The following is an 18,811-nucleotide window of genomic DNA, read 5'->3' as shown; positions in this document are numbered from 1 at the left end:
GACCCTTCAGTCCCCACAGGCCGACGCTCTATCCACTGAGCCAAACCAGCTAGAGTGTGATACCTCTCAAGCTCCTCAGGCTGCTGTGACAAAATACCACAGTGTCTCAGAACAGTGGGAATCCATTCTCTCCCATCAGGAGGCCGGAAGTTGGAGATCTGGGTGTGAACAGAGCTGGCTGCCCTGAGGGTTTCCAGGGAGAATCCGTTTCACCCCCTCGCCCCCGTTCTTCCTCTGGGGTGGCCGGCCACCCTGTCATTCCCTGGCTTGTAGCTACATTACTCCACTTGCTGCCTTTTTTCTCCCCGTGTGTCTGCGTCTGAAGTTCCCTCTTCAAAGGACCCCAGTCACGTTGGACAAGGACCCACCCTCATGACCTCATCCTCACTCGATTGTATCTACAAAGACCTTCTTTCCAAATCAGGTCACACCCACAGGTGTGCGCTGGGGGGTCAGGATGTCAGCCCATGTTTTGGGTGGCACACAACTGAGCGATTGCTTTTCTCATCCTGGTTTCCAGCATTCTGTCCTGTTTCCTCAAATCTCATCCTAATGGTTGCAGACCTGCCAGAATTTCTGCACCCGATCACATCACCCTCGCTTCCTTTTGCGCTTGACGTGAGACCCCAAATCCCATCAAACCACATGGAGCTTGTGGTTCTCAAAGCAAAGTCTTGGGGCAGAAAGCCCAGGAGAGCACTGTTCACAGAAACACAGTCGGCGCCCCCGAGGGGCGGGGTGACTGTGACAAGTCACCCCCCTCCTTCAGCTTCAGTTCCCTCCGTGTTAGAGGAAGGGGTTGAACCATCCTGACCTCTCCCTGCAGAGTGGAGGGCACTGGCCAGATTGCCTGTCCTCACCCCGAGAGCAGGTGGTCACTTCACCGCTCTCTTCACAGACCAGCCCAGACCAGGCGCAGCTGCCTGCGTGCCGCTGCAATTCTCCCTCCCTAGGCTCCTGACTGTGAAATGAGAGGGAGGGACTCTGATCTCCTTCCAGTCCCTGCTCCTCACTATATGGGAGCAGTGGGTGGAGCCTAAGGAACAGCCCTCCAGGGAGCCCGGTCCCTGGTCCCCGGTGGCTCAGCTGGTGGCCGGCAGCCACCTCCTCCATTTCCGAGGGTCACCTGCTGGATGACCTTGATGAAGCAGCAGTGTATTAACCACCCCTCCCACCCCACACACACCTGCCAGAATAGAGCCCAGGTCTTGCCAAATGGCAGTGAAGGGAGAAATTGGCAAGACAGAGGGTTTACTGAGAGAAGCACAGCCCACACCTGATCTAAGTTCACAAAAACCCAGGTGAAATTAAGCCAACAAACAGCTGGAATTGCCAACTGGAATAGCCCCCAGCCTCCTGCCCCACCTAAAGCTGGCACCTGGGGTGAGCCTGCCCTCCCGTCTCCACACACGGCAGTCGCTCTGGGCCGACATGTTACAGCGAGAATCCCAGGAGCAGGGGTGTAGTCTGGTCCTTCCTGAGTAACACCCAGCACAGGGCCAGGCACAGGGGGAGGGAGGGAGGGATTTAGGGAGGGAAGGCAGTAGAATATACCACAGTGATTAATGGTACAAGCTATAGAGTCCAAAATAACTGAATTCAGATTCTGGCTTTGCCATTGACCGACCTGGTGACCTAAAACAAATTCCTTAACCTCCCTGAATGTCAACGTTCTCACCTGTGAAATAATATTGTTTACTGCACAGGATTGCCGATTTAATTGGGGATTAAATCAGATAATTCGCCTAGAGCACATAGCATAGTGTCTGCCCTTGGTAAGCACTCAAACTGTGGCAGTAATTCCTGTCATTGTTTGCAGTAGTGGATGGCATGGCCCTCCCGCTACCAGCCAGCTCGGCAGTCCCCCCGGGAGAGGGAATTAGCACCTGCACAGGGACAATAAGGGGTGGGCCCTTGGTATCTCAGCAGCATCCCACTTGGTGGTAGAAACCCAAGAGGGGCCTCCAAGCCAAACCAGAATGGCAGGGGATGCCCTTGGAAACGGGAGAGTCCCGGGCCTCCGGTCCGGGTCTCTTAGCACGTGGCGCCACCTCCTGGCTGCTCTGGGAACTGTCTGGCACTGCCCGTCACCCAGATGCAAATGTTATTTGTGTCAAGTACTGTGTACCTATAATTATCCCTTCACTGCGAAGTCACCGCCCCCGGGGGCCAGCCACACGATTCATGCCGCCCTGCAGTGACTGTTCGCTCAGAGTTTCCACGACAGCGCCCCATGTCCCGAGGGTTATAAATCAACCATGAAACTTCACTTTGCCCTGAGACTTGGCATTTCTTAGCCAGCACGTCTGTTCTTATTCTCTCCTGCTTTCTTTTGTGCTGGGAGAAACCAACCCCCTCCTTTTCTCTTTCAGTTGCATCTTCTGTGGCTTTGGGTTTCAGGTCAGAGCTTGAGGATGGAGTCAGGGGTCCTCAGTCTCCGGCACCCCCTCCTGCCTGCCCCAAATCTCAGCTCACCAGACACCTGGACCAGCTCCCTAATCTCCTGTCTGCCATCCTGACCCCGGCCCTTTTGAGACTTACAGGAGAACAACAAGAGTGGGAAAAGGCTTCGTCCGAGGCAGCCCCTGGGTCTGTGGTGTAGCGTCAGCTGTACGGAGGCTGTGGGCATGTGTGGCCCCACCTCCTTCCTCACCCTCAGTCTTGACCGTGTACCGTTTGTTAATCTCATCCACAAACACCCTCACAGAAACATCTAAAATAACATTTGACCCAATATCTGGGCACCATGGCCCCACTACGTTGACATATAAAATTAACCATCACATACTATTTCCTTCTGTGACTTGCTGTCTCCACTCCGCACTGTGGCTTTGAGATGAGCCGGGGTTGACAGATGTAGCATCCCACCGTGCGTATACCACAGGTTCTGTGTCTTTCTATTAGTGGACGGAGGTTGTCTCCAAATTCTTCTATCACAAACAGGAGGGGGCATGCACCTGCTTGTACACACCCAGGAGGGATTCTCTAGGTCAGAGGCAGGCCACAGCCAGCCAGCCACCTGCTTTTGTAAGTCAAGTTTGATTGGCACACAGCCACACCCACCCACGTACTAATCACCTACAGCTGCATCCTTCCTATAGGGGCTCAGCTGTGCAGGTGCAACCACAACTGTGGGCCCACGAAGCCTAAAATATCTCTGAGCGGGCCCTTTATAGAAAAAGTTCCAGCCCCTGCCCCTGGTCAGCACCCCGCTTTCATATGGCATTGCCAAGTCACCCCCCAAGTGGCTGCACAATTTCACCCTCCCAGCAACAGCGTGTGAGGGCTCCACGCCCTTCACACCCTCACCTCCCTAAGCTTTGCCAACCTGATGCTTGTGAATTGGCTTCTCGATGCTATTTCACATGTTTGGCTCTTGGAACGTCTATCACTTATTCACTGAACAAACATCTATTCCGCCGTTACTACATGCCTGGCACTGTCAGCAGACAGCTGCCCCGTTTCACAGGAGAAGAAACAGCCCCGTCATGTTAGGAGCTGTACCTGTGAGCTCAAGCCTGTGGGGAGGCGAGGTGGCTGCACATGGGGTTTGCAGCCATGTCCTGGGGAAGGTGGCACCAGGAAAAGGCATTAACTCGCTGATGCCGTTCTGCAGGCGTGCGGACGCTCTGTGGGGAAATACAACACGATTTGGCTACCTGCCCACAGCTTCTGGCAGGCGGGGGCACCGCCGTCGTAATTCTCAGCAGAAAGAATCTGTCTTTCACACGGGCATCAGTAGAGTCATTTAGTAATTAAACTGGGTTTTTTGTCTTCCCTTTGACCTTAGAAAATAAAACATCTGTGATTATAAGAGAGAGTGTGAGAAAGAAACTGTCCATAACTGATGCAGTGAGAAATAGAGCTTCCTATTGAAGGTCTCCCAGATGGCCTGGCCAGCATGGCTCAGTGGTTGAGCATTGACCTATGAACCAGGAGGTCAGGTTTCAATTCCCGGTCAAGGGCACATGCCCGGATTGTGGGCTCCATCCCCAGTAGGGGGCGTGCAGGAGGCAGCCCATCAGTGATTCTCTCTCATCATTGATGTTTCTATCTCCCTCTCCCTTCCTCTCTGAAATCAATAAAAATATATTTTTTTAAAAAGAAAGTCACCCAGACAGCCAATGAAGGAAGGAAAAGGGAGGGGGCGTGGGAGTGAGCTCCATCTTCGTTTGTTGGCCAGAAGGTCAGTACCCGACGCCTGTGGCTGACACCTCAAGCAATCAAGACACTTGTAGAAACATGGGGCAAGCTCTGCACAGATGAAAAGTCGTATGTGCTGGGGATTAGGACTCGGGGAGGCGGGTGTGGGCAGGGAAATGCTTTTCTTTACCAGCTGTTCTTGTCAGTATTGTTTAATGTTTTTAACCAAAAGGTATGTATGGCTTCGATAATTTTTAGTTAAAATGCAAGAAGTAATAGAGCCTGGGCTAGTGACAGTTAGATGAAGTGACATGGGCGGAATCACCTCAGAGATGGGAGTAGAGGCTGGTGCCAGGCATGGAGCTGGGTGCTGAGGGGGCAGAAATGAGAGGTGGTGTCTGCCCTGGGGACACATAGGTCCGTGGTGGGAAAGACAGAAAGAGATAAAAAAAAATCCAGGGTGGGTAATGAAGAAAGACTTAATGAAGGAAGCCCAGCCGGGGTGGCTCAGTGGTTGAGTGTCGACCTGTGAACCAGGAGGTCATGGTTTGATTCCCCATCAGGGCTGTGGGCTCGATCCCCAGTGTGGGGCGTGCAGAAGGCAGCCGATCGATGATTCTCTGTCATCATTGATGTTTCTGTCTCTCTCCCTCTCCCTTCCTCTCTGAAATCAATAAAAACATATTTAAAAAAAAAAAAGAAGAAGACAGCGAAGGAGAAGGTCAATGAAAATGGCCAGCGAGGCGGGAGGAAGAGCAGGAGAAAGGTGTCTTGGGAGCCAGGGGGGAGTGACGTCTGTGAGGAAGGCCGCTGGGCGGTCACCATGAGCTCGGAGAAGCCCCTGCTCAGCTTGGTCCCACGCGGTCCTCACCATCCGGGTGGAGACGCACTGCCTCCCGGGTACGAGGGACAGGTAACGCTTCTTGTTTAGTTATTGCTGGAAGCAAGTCACGCTCGGCATTTGTCCTAAACGTGAAAGTCGCTCGGATGGGAGAAATCCAGGGACTCCCGCATCAGGCCACCGCGCCAGCCCAGCCTGATTTCCCGGGAGCCCCGTCTAGCCCGCCTCCTCCCCACGCCCGCAGCTCTGGCTGCTGGGATGCCACTATCTTCAACTCCAACTCAGCATTCATTGGGCCCTGGGGCCCAACGGAGACACTTTTTAAAATGCTGCCTGTCCTTGCCCTCTTCTGACACCACGATGGTCAAATCTCTCACCCGCTCCTTTTCGTTTAGCAACTGCATCCGGCGGGGACGGCAGTGCGAAGGGCAACCATCCTCATCCTCCCTAGTGCCAGTGACTTTTCAAATGACTGTGGGCAGGAAACACCGAACGAAGAACAAAATCCAGCCGCCAGATAGAAATCTCCATCCGACCGCCCGTGCGGCGGCAAGGGGACCGTGCCAGGCCGCACACACCCGTCAGGCCGGTTGACAATCGTGGAACAACCGCTCTGTCTTAAGACAAATAACAGTAACAACAGCGGCCGCCATTCACGGGCTGCGCACTGCACGCCGGGCAGGCAGCCAAGCGCTGTTCGGGCCGTGCCTCCTTTAATTCTCCCGAGTACCAGGAGGTGGGAGGTATCATCACCCTCGTCTTCTGGACGAAGAAAGCAAGTCTCAGAGTTCCCCACGGGACGGCCCAAGTGGTGAGAGGAAGAGCTGGCTCGAGAATAAGAGAACCGCCTCTGTGCCCTGAGTGTGCGAGAAGGGCCTGGGCCGTGGGGTCGGGGGTCAGACGCAGGAGTGGCCCAAGGAGGGAGGGAGAGTCAGCACCTGCACCTCACAGCTCAGGCTAGAAACCTCGGGCCGCTCTCGATTCCTTTTGCTCACTCTCCCCACAACTGCTTCATCACCAAAAACTGTCCCACCCCCAACGTGTGTCTTAAACCTGTCGGCTTCTCTCCACCATCCCGACAACCACCCTGGCCAAAGCCGCCAGCATCTCCCGGGCAGCCCCCCAGCTGGGCCCTGAGCATCGCCTCCTGCCTCTCACAACCCCCTTCCCGCTGGAGTCAGGGGTCTCGCCTGCTCAGAACCTTTTCATGGCTCCCGAGTAAATCCCACCTTCTTTCCATGGTTCCCAAGGCCTTCCACCGTGGCCTGGCCTTCCTCCGTGGCCTGGCCTTCCTCCCTTTCTAACCACCTCTCTCAGGAGAGCTGCTGATGCCCGCCCAGGCAGCTCAGAGCCGGCTCACAGGAAACAGTCATGTGCTGATGAAACGAAGGCGAGAATGAGGGGGTGGGTGAATCAGAAAGCTTCCCCGAGCCCAGCCAGCGTAGCTCAGTGCTTGAGCACCCACCTAGGAACCAGGAAGGCACGTTTGCTTCCCAGGCAGGGCACATGCCCAGGTTGTGGGCTCAAACCCCCATGTAGGGTGTGCAGGAGGCAGTTGACCAATGATTCTCTCTCATCATTGATGTTTCTATCTCTCCATTCACTCCTCTCTGAAACCAATAAAAATGTATCTTTAGATAAAAGCTTTCCAGAGGCAGCGTGTTTGAGACGAGCTTTAAAGTGGGGTGGGTTTCTCAGGTGGAAGGACAAGAGGTGTGAGGTGGAAAAATCAGGTGTTCTGGATCCAGACGAGGACCTGGAGGACTTCCCCTGGGAGGTGACATGAGCAGGCCTGGAGGCAGGTCGGTACAAAGTAGGGGTTCTCCGAGTCTAGTGCACCTTGTAAGCCCCTAGAAACCTTGTTACAACAGGTTGTTGGGCCCCACTTGCAGAGGGTTAGCGTCTGGGAAGTTGCATTTCTGACAAGTTTTGAGGTGGTGCTGCTGCTGGTCCAGGGACCACACTTTGAGAACCACAGGTGCAAGGCCTGCTGAGGAAGCCTCCGTGTGGAGGGCCAGGGCGGTGAGCAGTTTGAGCCGACAGAGGCCGGTGGTCAGCCTGCCCTTTCCCCTTCCCGCACCACCCCTCTCAGAACTAATGGGAGCCTGCCATGACCTCTGACCCCCCTGCTCCTGGTCCTCAACCGTTCTCCTCGGCTGCATTTATGCTTTGGAGGGGTCTCCTGTTTCTCACTCCAGTGAGACTTTGGTGACTTTTAAAATACTGCTGAGTAGCTCAATTGGTTGGAGCATCATCCAGATACATCAAGGTCGCTGGGGGGGTCAGGGCACATAGAAGAATCAACCAATGAATACATGAGTAAATGGAACAACAAATTCTCTCTCTCTCTCTCTCTCTCTCTCTCTCTCTCTCTCTCTCTCAAATAAATAAATAAAAATAAAACATGCTGCTGAGGAGATCGGCCCCAAACCACCTAATCTCACACTGCAATTCGCACTATTGCTGCCGTGGCAAAGTGTCTGGTTTTAACAGGAGGCCTGGCATTACGTCATGTCGCCTTGAGGGTAGGATTTCTGGCTCTATATTGGGCAGAAGGAGGGGGAGGGGGAGGAGAAGGCCTCCTCTGCTAGCCTTCCCAGGCCCCATGCGCAGGCTGCCAGCCTGCCCCTGTGCTGTGGTTTGGTTTGGTTTGGTTTGGTTTGGTTTGGTTTGGTTTGATTTGGTCAGCATTTTCATATCCATCAGGGAAGACACGTCGTTATCTTCATAATGTAGCCCAGCTAGGAACCTGTAGCCCTGGCTGCTCTACGTCACAGGAGGAAGACAGAAAGCAATCCTCCACAGCAGTCTCTCTGGATTCTGAGGTGCCTTTCAGTTTCCAAAGCTGATGACAAAATATGCAATCATATTGACCTGGTTCGGCATTCTGCCCCTGCCACTCTCCAGCCACGTGATTTGGGGCAACTTACTTAAGCTCTCTGAGCCTCAGCTTCCTTATCTATATATAAGATGGGTGTGCTGAAAATCCACTTCAGAGGGGTGGCAGGGTGTTTAGCAAAGTCATGAATGTTAAGTATTTAATGGAATGTGGGGCTCAGTCGGTGAGTGTTTCACAATCAGCAATCCAGGCATAAAACAGCTTGCCAATTGCCCTGGTGTAAATATTCCCACCATGGCTGATATCAGGCTAACAACATGCTGTCACTGGATGAAGGGTTGAGCACACCCTTATATATGCAGAGATGACAGTAACACCTAGTAAAATAATTAGGAAGCAGTGAGATTTTATGACCTTTGCATTTTGAGTATTTATCACCTGTGTTTTTGAAATAATGTATTTAGTTGTAAGTTCACACAATTAAAATTTTCATGACGGCCGTGTTTCACAACCAGCTCACAAAACTCCTGGAATATTTACTATCTGCTCTCACTACCAGCCAGTTCCACCAGGCCATGGGCCAGGCACTTCCCTTTCCTCCTCCTTCCCTATCCTCAGCCCCAGCGAGGATTTCATGAAGCTTTCCCAGGTAGAAACAAAGATGTTCCCTGTCCCACTGCAGGCTTCAAGCTTTGCTTTTGGACTTGGCCCCATCCCAGTCCTCAGCCCAGGCTCAACCTCAGCCAAGGCCCAGCCCTCACCACGCTGCCTGCCTGGCCCTTCCTACTGCTGGGATGGCAGTGCCACTGCTAACACCAGAGAGGACGTAGCCCCTGCTGGGCTGGGCGCCTGCAGGAGAACCATGAAGGGCCCTCTGTGGCTGCATGGTGGACTGCGGGTCATTTCAGGATCCCGTCCGCGAAGGGGATGGGGAACCCAGCCAGCCAGCTGCACTCTGGCAAGTCAGAGCCTATAATTAGCCTCCACTTGAGGCCCGAATAAGCCCCTGGTTGGTACTAATCAACAGTAAAGCAGGAAGGCTGTGAACAAGTCTCCCGTGGAGTGATCTTTTTGCTCCAAAAATCCAACTCTTAAGCGCTTTAAAAACATCCAGATTCTGCCCTGACCGGTTTGGCTCAGTGGATAGAGGGTCGGCCTGCGGACTCAAGGGTCCCAGGTTCGATTCCGGTCAAGGGCATGTACCTTGGTTGCGGGCATATACTCAGTAGGGGGTGTGCAGGAGGCAGCTGATTGATGATTCTCTCTCATCATTGATGTTTCTATCTCTCCATCCACTCCTCTCTGAAATCAATAAGAATATATCTTTAGATAAAAGCTACCAGAGGCAGCCGTGTTTGAGACGAGCTTTAGGTCTCTGTCCCTCTCCCTTCCTCGCTGTAAAAAATCAATAAAATATATTTAAAAAAACAAACAAAAAAAACACATCCAGATCCTGCCCCTGGCCGCGTGGCTGGGTTGGTTGGAGGGTTGTCCCGAACACCAACTGGTTGCGGGCTTGATTCCCGATAGGGGCACATGCAGGCGGCAACCGGTGGGTGTTTCTCCACCACATCGATATTTCTCTCCCCCGTCCTTTTTCTCCAAAATCAATAAAAACAAGTCTTGAGGTGACGATAAGAAAAGAAAAAATACACCCTGGTTCTGAGCTTTATCCTTCGCCCCCCTTTTCCAAGAGGGACACTGAGGTGCCCAGAGTCCCTGTGCCTGGCAGGAGTCTCTGTGACCTTGCTCTGCTGTGACTGTTCCAGGTGGGTGAGGCTGTCTTGGAAAACGCCCGGCTCCTGCTGCGGACAGAGAACATCCAGGCGGGTGCGGATGCCTTTAAAGACAGGTAATGCTTTGCCACAGGGGGGAGCCCCCCCAACCACCACCACCCGCCCCCCGTTACCTCCAGACTCTTGGGGACTCGGGTAATGCTGTCTGGAGTCTGCAGCTTTCTCCTCCGGCCACATGGAAGGCTGGGGTGGGGAAACGGTCCGGGGAGAATCCAGAGCTGGGGAGAAGGCCATGGACAGAAAGGAGTGACATGGGGAGACATTGGCAAAGATGCTGGGTAGTTTTTAGAAAGAAGGCCCTGTGTCAACCAGAGATGGTAGGAGCTCAGAGTGGGCGCTTTCAGACTCCCGTGAGTGTGTGTGTGTGTGTGTGTGTGTGTACATGTGTGAGCATGTGTGTCATTGAATGGCAGCCAAGATGGTCAGGCCCAAACCCTCCTTATAGACACAAACGTGGCCCCAAGGGCTCAGAGAGTTTGCTGAATGGACCACATCCCAGAGGGACCAGGCTCCCTGGAGAGGTGAGCAAAGCAGGGCTCCGGAGGCCCCAGGGGGACTCTGCCAACCTGGAGCAGCAGGGACCACGCCCAGTCACAGCGGTGGGTTTTCATTTCGCTGGAAGGACAGGACTTGTTCCCAAAAGGAGGAAGTGATGATAGGAACACAATCCTTCACCCTGGCCGGTTTGGCTCAATGAATGGAGCATCGGCCTGCAGACTGAAGGATCCCAGGTTCGATTCCGGTCAAGAGCATGTGACTTGGTTGCAGGCTCAATCCTCGGCTCTGGTTGGGAGGCAACCAACTGATGTGTGTCTCTCTCACATCCATGTTTCTCTGTTTATCTCCCCCGCTGTCTTCCATTCTCTAAAACTCAATGGGAAAATATCCTCGGGTGAGGCTTAACAAAAACAAAAGAAGAATACAATCTTCATAAAGAATACACTTGGATAGAAAAGTTAATCCTACACATAAAACACTAGAAAAATGCTTTAGAAACCGTCTCCCAAGTGCCAATCCAAGATGCAGGTTCGCCCTGAGGGAGGCCTCTGATGGATGCCACCGGGCTCCGTCCTGCATTCTTTCATTTACTACTTTTAACTGCAAAGTGCCTGGAAGCAGGTGTGGCCAAACGGCGAAGATACAAACCAGGAGGGGGGTGAAGGGTAGAGTGACAGAACCAGGGTTCAAGATGATCCCAACACATTGGAACAATGGCCCAAGGCCACTGAAAGAGAATAAATATGAGCTCCTACTTTGCAGCTCCAATACCAGGTGTCCCGGGGAGGACCGGGAAGCTGGGCTTAAAGCAGTTCTTGAGAAAAATGCTCAGGGGGAAACCCAATATTAGTCAGCAGCAAATACAGCTGGTCACGATCAAACAAACAAACATACCAGCCAACAAAAACCCACAAAGCAAATCTTAGGGTCCACGCTGAAGAGCGTTAAAGGGATTGAACAAAGGGGCAGACAGTCCCATGGGACTCTGGAGTTTTGCATTCTGCATCACATTTTAAGAAGAGGGTAAGACCAATTAGAGCATTTATAATCATCCCACAGATACGTCTGGAGTCTGGAGCTGGGTGCTGAGGATACAAAGAGGGAAAGGTCATAGCCCAGTGATGGCGAACCTATGACACACATGTCAGAGGTGACATGCGAACTCATTTTTTTGGTTGATTTTTCTTTGTTAAATGGCATTTAAATATATAAAATAAATATAAAAAATATAAGTCTTTGTTTTACTATGGTTGCAAATATCAAAAAATTTCTATATGTGACACGGCCCCAGAGTTAAGTTAGGGTTTTTCAAAATGCTGACACGCCCGCGTGAGCTCAAAAGGTTCGCCATCACTGTCATAGCCCCTGCCCTCCATGATGAGGGATGTGGAAACCAATTTATGTCAAGAATAGAGGAAGGAACTGGGAAGGTATAACCTGAGGAACAAAAGGCTTGGAGAGGTGGGCGGTGGGGAGGGGAAATGAGAGAGTAACAGAAGAGACAGCCTCTACTAGTAAATACTTATGGGATTGCCAGAAGGAAAAATTAGACTGATTTTGGTTGTTCCAAAGGGTGGAACCCAGTACTTGGCAGATTCGTATAAGAATGGAGATTTAGCCCTGACTGGTTTGGCTCAGTGGACAGAGCATCGTCCTGAGGACTGAAGGGTTCCAGATTCGATTCCGGTCAAGGGCATGTATGTTGGTTGGGGGCACATCCCCGGGGGGGAGGGGGTGTACAGGAGGCAGCTGATTGATGTTTCTCTCTCATCAATGTTTCTAACTCTCTATCCCTCTCCCTTCCTCTCTGTAAAAATCAATAAAATATAAAAAAGAATGGAGATTTAAGCTCTCGGCGCGGGGGATTTACAATAAGTAGAACTGTCCAAAAATGGAATGTTGGCCTTGAGTGGTGATGAGTTGCCTGTCGCCGGAAGTATTCGAGCAGAGGCTACGTGATCACTTAGTAAAAATGCCATCAAGGGACTGTCACTGGGTAGGAGTTAGAATAGTTGAATGCTAAAGCCCCTTTAAAATTCCAAGACACTAAGATGCTTTCTGGAATGAGGAGTGTGAGATTTCTCCTTTCCGTGAGTGGGTTAAGGTAAGCTGTGAACGTTGGCTGAGCGGCACAGCTGGGGAGAAGGCCATGGAAGGAAAGGAGTGACATGGGGAGACATTGGCAAAGATGCTGGGTAGTTTTTAGACAGAAGGCCCTGTGTCAACCAGAGATGGGAAGAGCTCAGAGTGGGCGCTTTCAGACTCCCGTGAGTGTGTGTGTTCACGTGTGTGAGCATGTGTGTCACTGAATAAGTTGTGAGTTTGACAGCTCTGGGTATTGCACCTCTAAATCCAGCTTTCCCATTTCTCTTGAGGAGAAACAGCATACCCTCCCCACTCAGCAGTGACGGAAGGAGCTGAGCAGCAGCGCCCCTTTAGGTGAAATACAAACCGTCCCCTCTGCTGCCCAGACCTGGCCCTGGTCCCTCACCTACACAGGCCACTTGGCCCCTGGAGACATTTGAGTTGGCAGCCATGGTCCTGAAATTCCATGTGGGCTCTTTGGAGATAGAAACCACACTCTTCATTTTGGGGTCATTGGTACATAGCTCAGTACCTAGCAGACTCTCGGTTACAGTTGCTAAAGGATCCTCAGGTGGGGAGGGTGATGACGGTGCCTGACCCCTGAACTCCTGAACTCACCCTAGAGGCCCATGCTTCCAGTGCCCCTTGAGGCAGGCCCCGCGTTAAGCCAGGTTATCAGAAGCTGCTGGAAAAGTGATATCTAACATTCATTGTAAACTAGCACACAATTGGCCTGTTGGTGACATTCATAATCTGACTAGTGGCCCAGTGCATGGGTTGTGCACATGGAAAGGAAATTAATTAGAAGAAATATTTTAATATCGCTGTTCGCCCTTTCTCTATAATAGAAGTGTCAACCAAATTCACAATCGACAATGACAGACCGAAACACACACATGCGACTGGTGCCAGCGAGAGCTTTATATGTATCGCACATGCACGAGTCAACTTAGTCTTTTATAGATATAGAATAAACTTGCTTAATTAGACCTGCTTTCTGATTTTGCTAAACTTTTTCCAGCCCAGTGAAGCACCCCAACTTCTCTTTCAGGTAATTGTCAGCAACACAGCAGTACATATCCACACAAAGCAGATTATTATTATAGATCACACAGGGAGAACAAAGGGTAAAATATTTAACTGCAGCAGTGTTTGACTATATTCTGCGCAGTGAGAAAACCTAAAGTCATTTTCAAAGTCCACCATTTCTTACTTCTTTTCAGTTGGGTCAAGTTTCTAAACTTTTAAATCTCTGTTTTCTGGCTAATGAAAAGAAAATAGGTTTCCACCATGTCTCCTATCTACCTACTCGAGGACTTCAGTGAGGATCAAATGAGATGAGGCACGGAAAAACGCTTCACAAACATTTAGTTAAACTGTAAAATGTTTCCACCTGGCTATAAAGCAAGTCAGGTTTCTGGGCTGAAGAAATTCCAAGGAGGCTAGTTGCTAGGGAGAGGATGCCAGGTGTTGCTACGTGATGTCATTACCTGGCGCCCACAGTGAGCTTTTCGGGCTAGGCTGGGCTGTGGGCTGCATTTTGCGCCATGAGGTCTCGGCAACTTCGGCTGCGATTTGGTGGGCTCTCATTACAGAGTGGTGGTGGGGCCTGTGTCCCACTTGGAGGAAGCCGAGTGTTGATTTCTCGGCACCAGATTCATGGTACCATTTATTTTTAAATGGCCAGTGTGGGTCATGGCAGTTCCTGCATTGAGCGTCTGCCCCCTGGTGGTCAGTGCACATCATAGCTACCGGTCAGACGGACACTTAGCCTTTTATATATATATAGATAGATTATTTTCTCTTTTCGGTCGCCTAGCTATGCTGATTAAGTTCCTTTATCTGCAGATATGAAAATGAGCAGCCATTTCGAAAGGCCGTGGAAGAGGAAATTAACTCTCTCTATAAAGTCATCGATGAAGCTAATTTGACAACAATGGATCTGGAAAGTCAAATAGAAAGCCTGAAAGAAGAGCTTGGCTTTCTGTCAAGGAGCTATGAAGAGGTAGGTGGGGCTGGGCTGACGCTGGGTTGGCTATACTCACCTGTCTGGCCCAGCTTCAAAACACAGGTGATGGGCCCTGGCTGGTGTGCTCAGTGGGTTGGGCATTGTCCCATGCACCAAAAGGTTGCTGGTTCAATTCCAGTCAGGGCACATGAAGGGGTTGCGGGCTTGACCCCCAGTGGGCGGGGGGAGGGAAGGGAGGTGCCCGAGGGAAGGGGGTATAGGAGGCAGCTAATCAATGTTCTGCTCTCACATCAATGTTTTTCTCTCTCCCTCTCCCTTCCTCTCTCTCTCTCTAAAAATCAATAAAAATAATAATACTAAAAGAAAACATAGGTGATGGTAGCTCACCTGGGCCTCTCCATGTCACTTGCCCAGGGCTGGTAAGATGCTTACAGTCCCAATGTAGGGGTCAGGCTAGCAAGATGTCTCATACTCAAAAGGCTTCAGGACCAGGTTGCTCTGAGAACTGGGGGAGGCAGCAGGTCCAAGCACTAGCAAGGGATGGCATCAGTGTTGAATTGAGGGCGCGTCCCATACCTCAAGGTGTTCAACTTCAGAACTTTGTCTTCACTACACAGGACACACAGAAGAACTCTGAGCCAGGCTGTGGTTTGCACACACGCGTTAGTGGAATTAGGTCAGATCCCTGAGTGTCAGGACGGAGGGGACCTCCCCTGGCGGCGTGGTCCGGCCCCACACTGGTCCTAGACCACCTGCCTCGTGCCCCTGTCTGACCTGAGGCCTAAAGTGCTTGCAGTTGAAAAGGTGAAAACCCACTTAACACTCTCTTGTCAGGAAGCTCCCTCTTCTCTCCGACCTTAAGCAAACCAGGAACCAGGCCCACTTCCTCCTGCTTCTTGGCACTGAGTTTTCCACACTCCCTGACAGTAAGAGAGTCCACAGTTATCCTCAGAGCCCTTCAGCCTACTCTGACTTTGTGAAATGCTGCCTACTCTGTGTCGTTACTTAGCTAGTTATTTGGCATTTTGCTTGGGCCTGGGCTTGTGAAACCAGCTGAGAAATGCATCCTGGGAAAAGAGAATACAGCCCCTGTGCTGGGAAGAGGAGCAGGGACTCCGCCAGTGGCTGTGAAGCGCCACGTTTGGCTTTCGCGGAATGAGAAGCAAAGTGTTGCCCACAGCCTGGCCGGTGTGGCTCAGTTGGTTGAGCATCACCCTGTGCACCAAAAGATCGCTGGTTCCATTCCCAGTCAGGGCACATGCCCGAGTTATAGGTTTGATTCCTGGTCAGAATGCATCCGGAGGCAGCCAATCAATGATTCTCTCTCACATTGATGTTTCTCTATCTCTCTCCCTCTCCCTTCCTCTCTCTCTAAAATCAATAAAAAAATATATTAAAAAGAAAAAAAAAAGTGTTGCTCACGGGGCTTCTGCTGAGTACAATGCCAGGCCTTCTTGCCCCCGCGGAACTCACCTGTGTGCACTGTCATTTTCAGGATGTGAAAGTGCTGTGTAAGCAGCTCGCAGTGTCTGAGCTGGAACAGGTGGACATCCCCCTGGGCGCTGGTCTGGATGACATCCTTGAGGCGATCAGAATTCACTGGGAGAGAGATGTCGAAAAGAACTGGGTGGAAGCAGGAGCCTTGCTCCAAGCCAAGGTGAGAGGTAGGGCCCGCACCTCCACTCTGCCCTGTGCGGAAGGAGGCCAAGCAAAGAGGAAAAGCAGTCAACGTGCAAAGGAACAAGTGCAGCTGTCTAGGTCCCGGTGGACATACAGGAAATGCGTATTAAGTAACAGTTTGTTGTTTGCCTGTCTAAAAACAGAAAATGTTTAAAATGGTAATAATCCTATCCTATATGATAAAAGGCTGATATGCAAATCATCCCCTCGACCAGGAGTTCAACCAGGGGGTGGGGCCGGCCGGCCAACTGTCCACAGCCCCTCCCCCTGGCCAGCCCAGCCCCAATCGTCTTGATTGGGGCAGGGCAGGGCGGATCCCACCCATGCACGAGTTCATGCACCGGGCCTCTAATAATAATAATAATAATAATAATAATGCTGGCGAGTGTGTAGAGAAGAAGGTTTTCACCTATATTTCAGGAAGCACTTCTATGACCGGTTTGCATAAGGAATTTGATGATATGAATCAAGAGTCTTCTAATGCCCCTACCTACCAGTTGAATAACCTGGACACTGTCCTAAAGATATCATTGAAAATACAAGCAAAGTGTACATCCAAGTGTACTCACTGATGCATTCATTACAAGAGTGAAAACGTTTGGGGAAGTAACACATAAATGTTTAATAATAGGATAAAGACCAACCGTGCAATGACATATCAGACAGTTATGGGAAGTAATATTTGTGAAGCATTTATAACAACCTGGGAAATGCCCATGCAATAAGCGTGAGAGTGCAGAGTGGTGCATACCAGGGCCAAAAACGTTTTCTGCAAAGAACAAGACAGTAAATATTTAGGTTTGTGGGCCAAATGGCCTCTGTCGCAATATTCAGTTCTGCCACTGTGATGTGAAAGCTGCTGGAGACAATTAGTAACAAGTGCGCATGGCTGTGTGCCAATAAAACTTTATTTACAGAAACAGGAGGTGGGCTGGGCTTGGCCTGCGGGCTACAGTATGCCAACCCTGGTGCATACAGTAGGGTAAAGCATTCAAACAGAGAAAGTAGGCATCACGGAAAGATTAGAAAGAAAACACTACAGCATTCATGGTGCTAGTGGTGGTTGTCTTGGAGTGAGGGGCCTGTCGAACACTTTGAAACGTTTCTCTTGCTTTTGAGTATTTCTTGAGTTTTTCTTAAGTAGTATGAATTCTATTCAGGGAAGAAAATGGTTTTTATTAAACTTCATAAATAATAAAGGCATTAACCGGAAATAGAATGCACAGGGTTTCTTCCTTCTCCATCCCCTACCCATGGATGACTGGGATTTTGAGGCAGAGGATGGAAAGGGCAGAAGAGGGAGGACAGCGTGAAGGAAGTGTGAAAACTAAGGCAGCCACGTGAGGCAAGGCGAGAGGGCTGCTCCTGTGTCCTGGGTTGCCATGGAGCGCTTCTCAACCCTGGCTGCACAGAACTATGTCAGAGCATTTTCAAAAGGGCCCACACCCAGGCCCATCCAGGACCAAGTAAATCAGGAGGAGGAGAGGGACTTTGTGGTTCTCTCTCTCTCTCTCTCTCTCTCTCTCTCTCTCCCCCACCCCCCACCTTTTTTTATTGATTTCAGAAAGAGGAAGGGAGAGGGATAGAGAGAAAGAAACATCAATGATGGGAGAGAATCATTGATTGGCTGCCTCCTGCACGCCCCCTACTAGGAATCGAGCCTGAAACCTGGGCATGTGTCCTGACCTGGAATAGAACCCTGACCTCCTAGTTCATGGGTCAACACTCAACCACTAAGCCACACACACCAGCCGGGTTCTTTCTTTCTTCCTCTCTCTCTCTCTCTCTCTCTCTCTCTCTCTCTCTCTCTCTCTCTCCCCCTTTCTCTCTCTCTCCCTCCCTCCCTCTCTCAGAGAGGGAGGAGAGAGGGAGGAAAAGAGAGAGAGCAATTTGAGAGCAATTTGTTGTTCCACCCAGGCATGCATTCACTAGTTGATTCCTGTGTGTACCTAAACCAGAGATCGAACCCACAACCTTGGTGCTTTGCGACGGTGCTCCAACCAGCTGAGCTACCCAGCCAGGGCTTTGTAGTTCTGTAAGCTGGGTGATTTCATGCACAGCCAGGGTTGAGGACCATGAGATATATAAAACCCACCACAAGAAAACCAGGAGGACCTTTTACCTTCTGTCTTCTCCTGCCCCCTCCACTCCCCTGCCCCAGGGACCAATAGCAACACTCCCAGCTGGGTCTTCACCAATTCTGGAGCCTCAATGTTCTCCAGCCCAGAAAACACCCTCCATTTCCCAGCCCATCCCCCCCCCCCACCCCCCTTCAACAGCTTCTCCTCTTTCTAACCTTTAGTTCCCTGACCAGGTCACACCAAACACTTTTATGGCAAATAGTGCCTGATAACCTCACAAAATGCAGCCCCACCCCAACCTGGTGAGAGGTGAACAACTCAGAGGGACAGCACAACCCAACCGTGGATTCGATTTGGGTCCATTCCTTCTTCTTTAGGAGAGTCCTGAATATTATCACTAATGACCTTAGAAACCATCCATTTCCATTCCCTCACCTTACAGGTGGGGAAACGGAGGCCCAGGGCGGGCAGGGGGCGCTCGCTGGGTGTGTGGGTGCGGCTTCATTTAGTTCTCCCGGCTCAGCTCTCGGTCCAGGGACCATTTCTCTGCCGGGGGGCTGTTATTTCTCCAGGGCTCTGCCCCCAAAGCTAAATCCCGGTGGCCCAGCAGTTTGCAGCCTTGCTTCCGTCCCAACACTCCTGGGGTGCACACGCACTGTAGTGTTTCTTTCTTTGCGAAAGGGGGGAGGGGCGTTGTAATGAACAGGAATGTATCCTGCCTAGTGTAAAAAAGAAAAAGAAAAAACTTGGTCATTACTGTCCACCCCTCACCCTCTTGAGAGTCATCACCAGCCCAACAGTAATTCAAACATTCATTCTGAACCGACCCATTCGCGTCTTTTTTTTTTTTTTTTTTTTTCTCCTCTTTTTTTTTTTTTT

General features: G+C 51.0%; 1 protein-coding gene across 1 annotated transcript in view; it reads left to right on the top strand.

Annotated features, from left to right (window-relative positions):
• BFSP2 (beaded filament structural protein 2) overlaps window positions 1-18,811 on the top strand; it is a 46,613-nt gene that overhangs the window by 8,440 nt on the left and 19,362 nt on the right. The window contains exons 2-4 of the mRNA XM_036333838.1: window positions 9,593-9,675; window positions 14,051-14,207; window positions 15,667-15,828. Coding sequence (XP_036189731.1) covers window positions 9,593-9,675; window positions 14,051-14,207; window positions 15,667-15,828 — 402 coding nt within the window. The remainder of the gene's footprint in view (window positions 1-9,592; window positions 9,676-14,050; window positions 14,208-15,666; window positions 15,829-18,811) is intronic.

Source organism: Myotis myotis, unplaced genomic scaffold (assembly GCF_014108235.1).
Source record: "Myotis myotis isolate mMyoMyo1 unplaced genomic scaffold, mMyoMyo1.p scaffold_m19_p_13, whole genome shotgun sequence".
Lineage (NCBI taxonomy): Eukaryota > Metazoa > Chordata > Mammalia > Chiroptera > Vespertilionidae > Myotis > Myotis myotis.
This window is presented reverse-complemented; position numbering and strand designations above follow the sequence as displayed.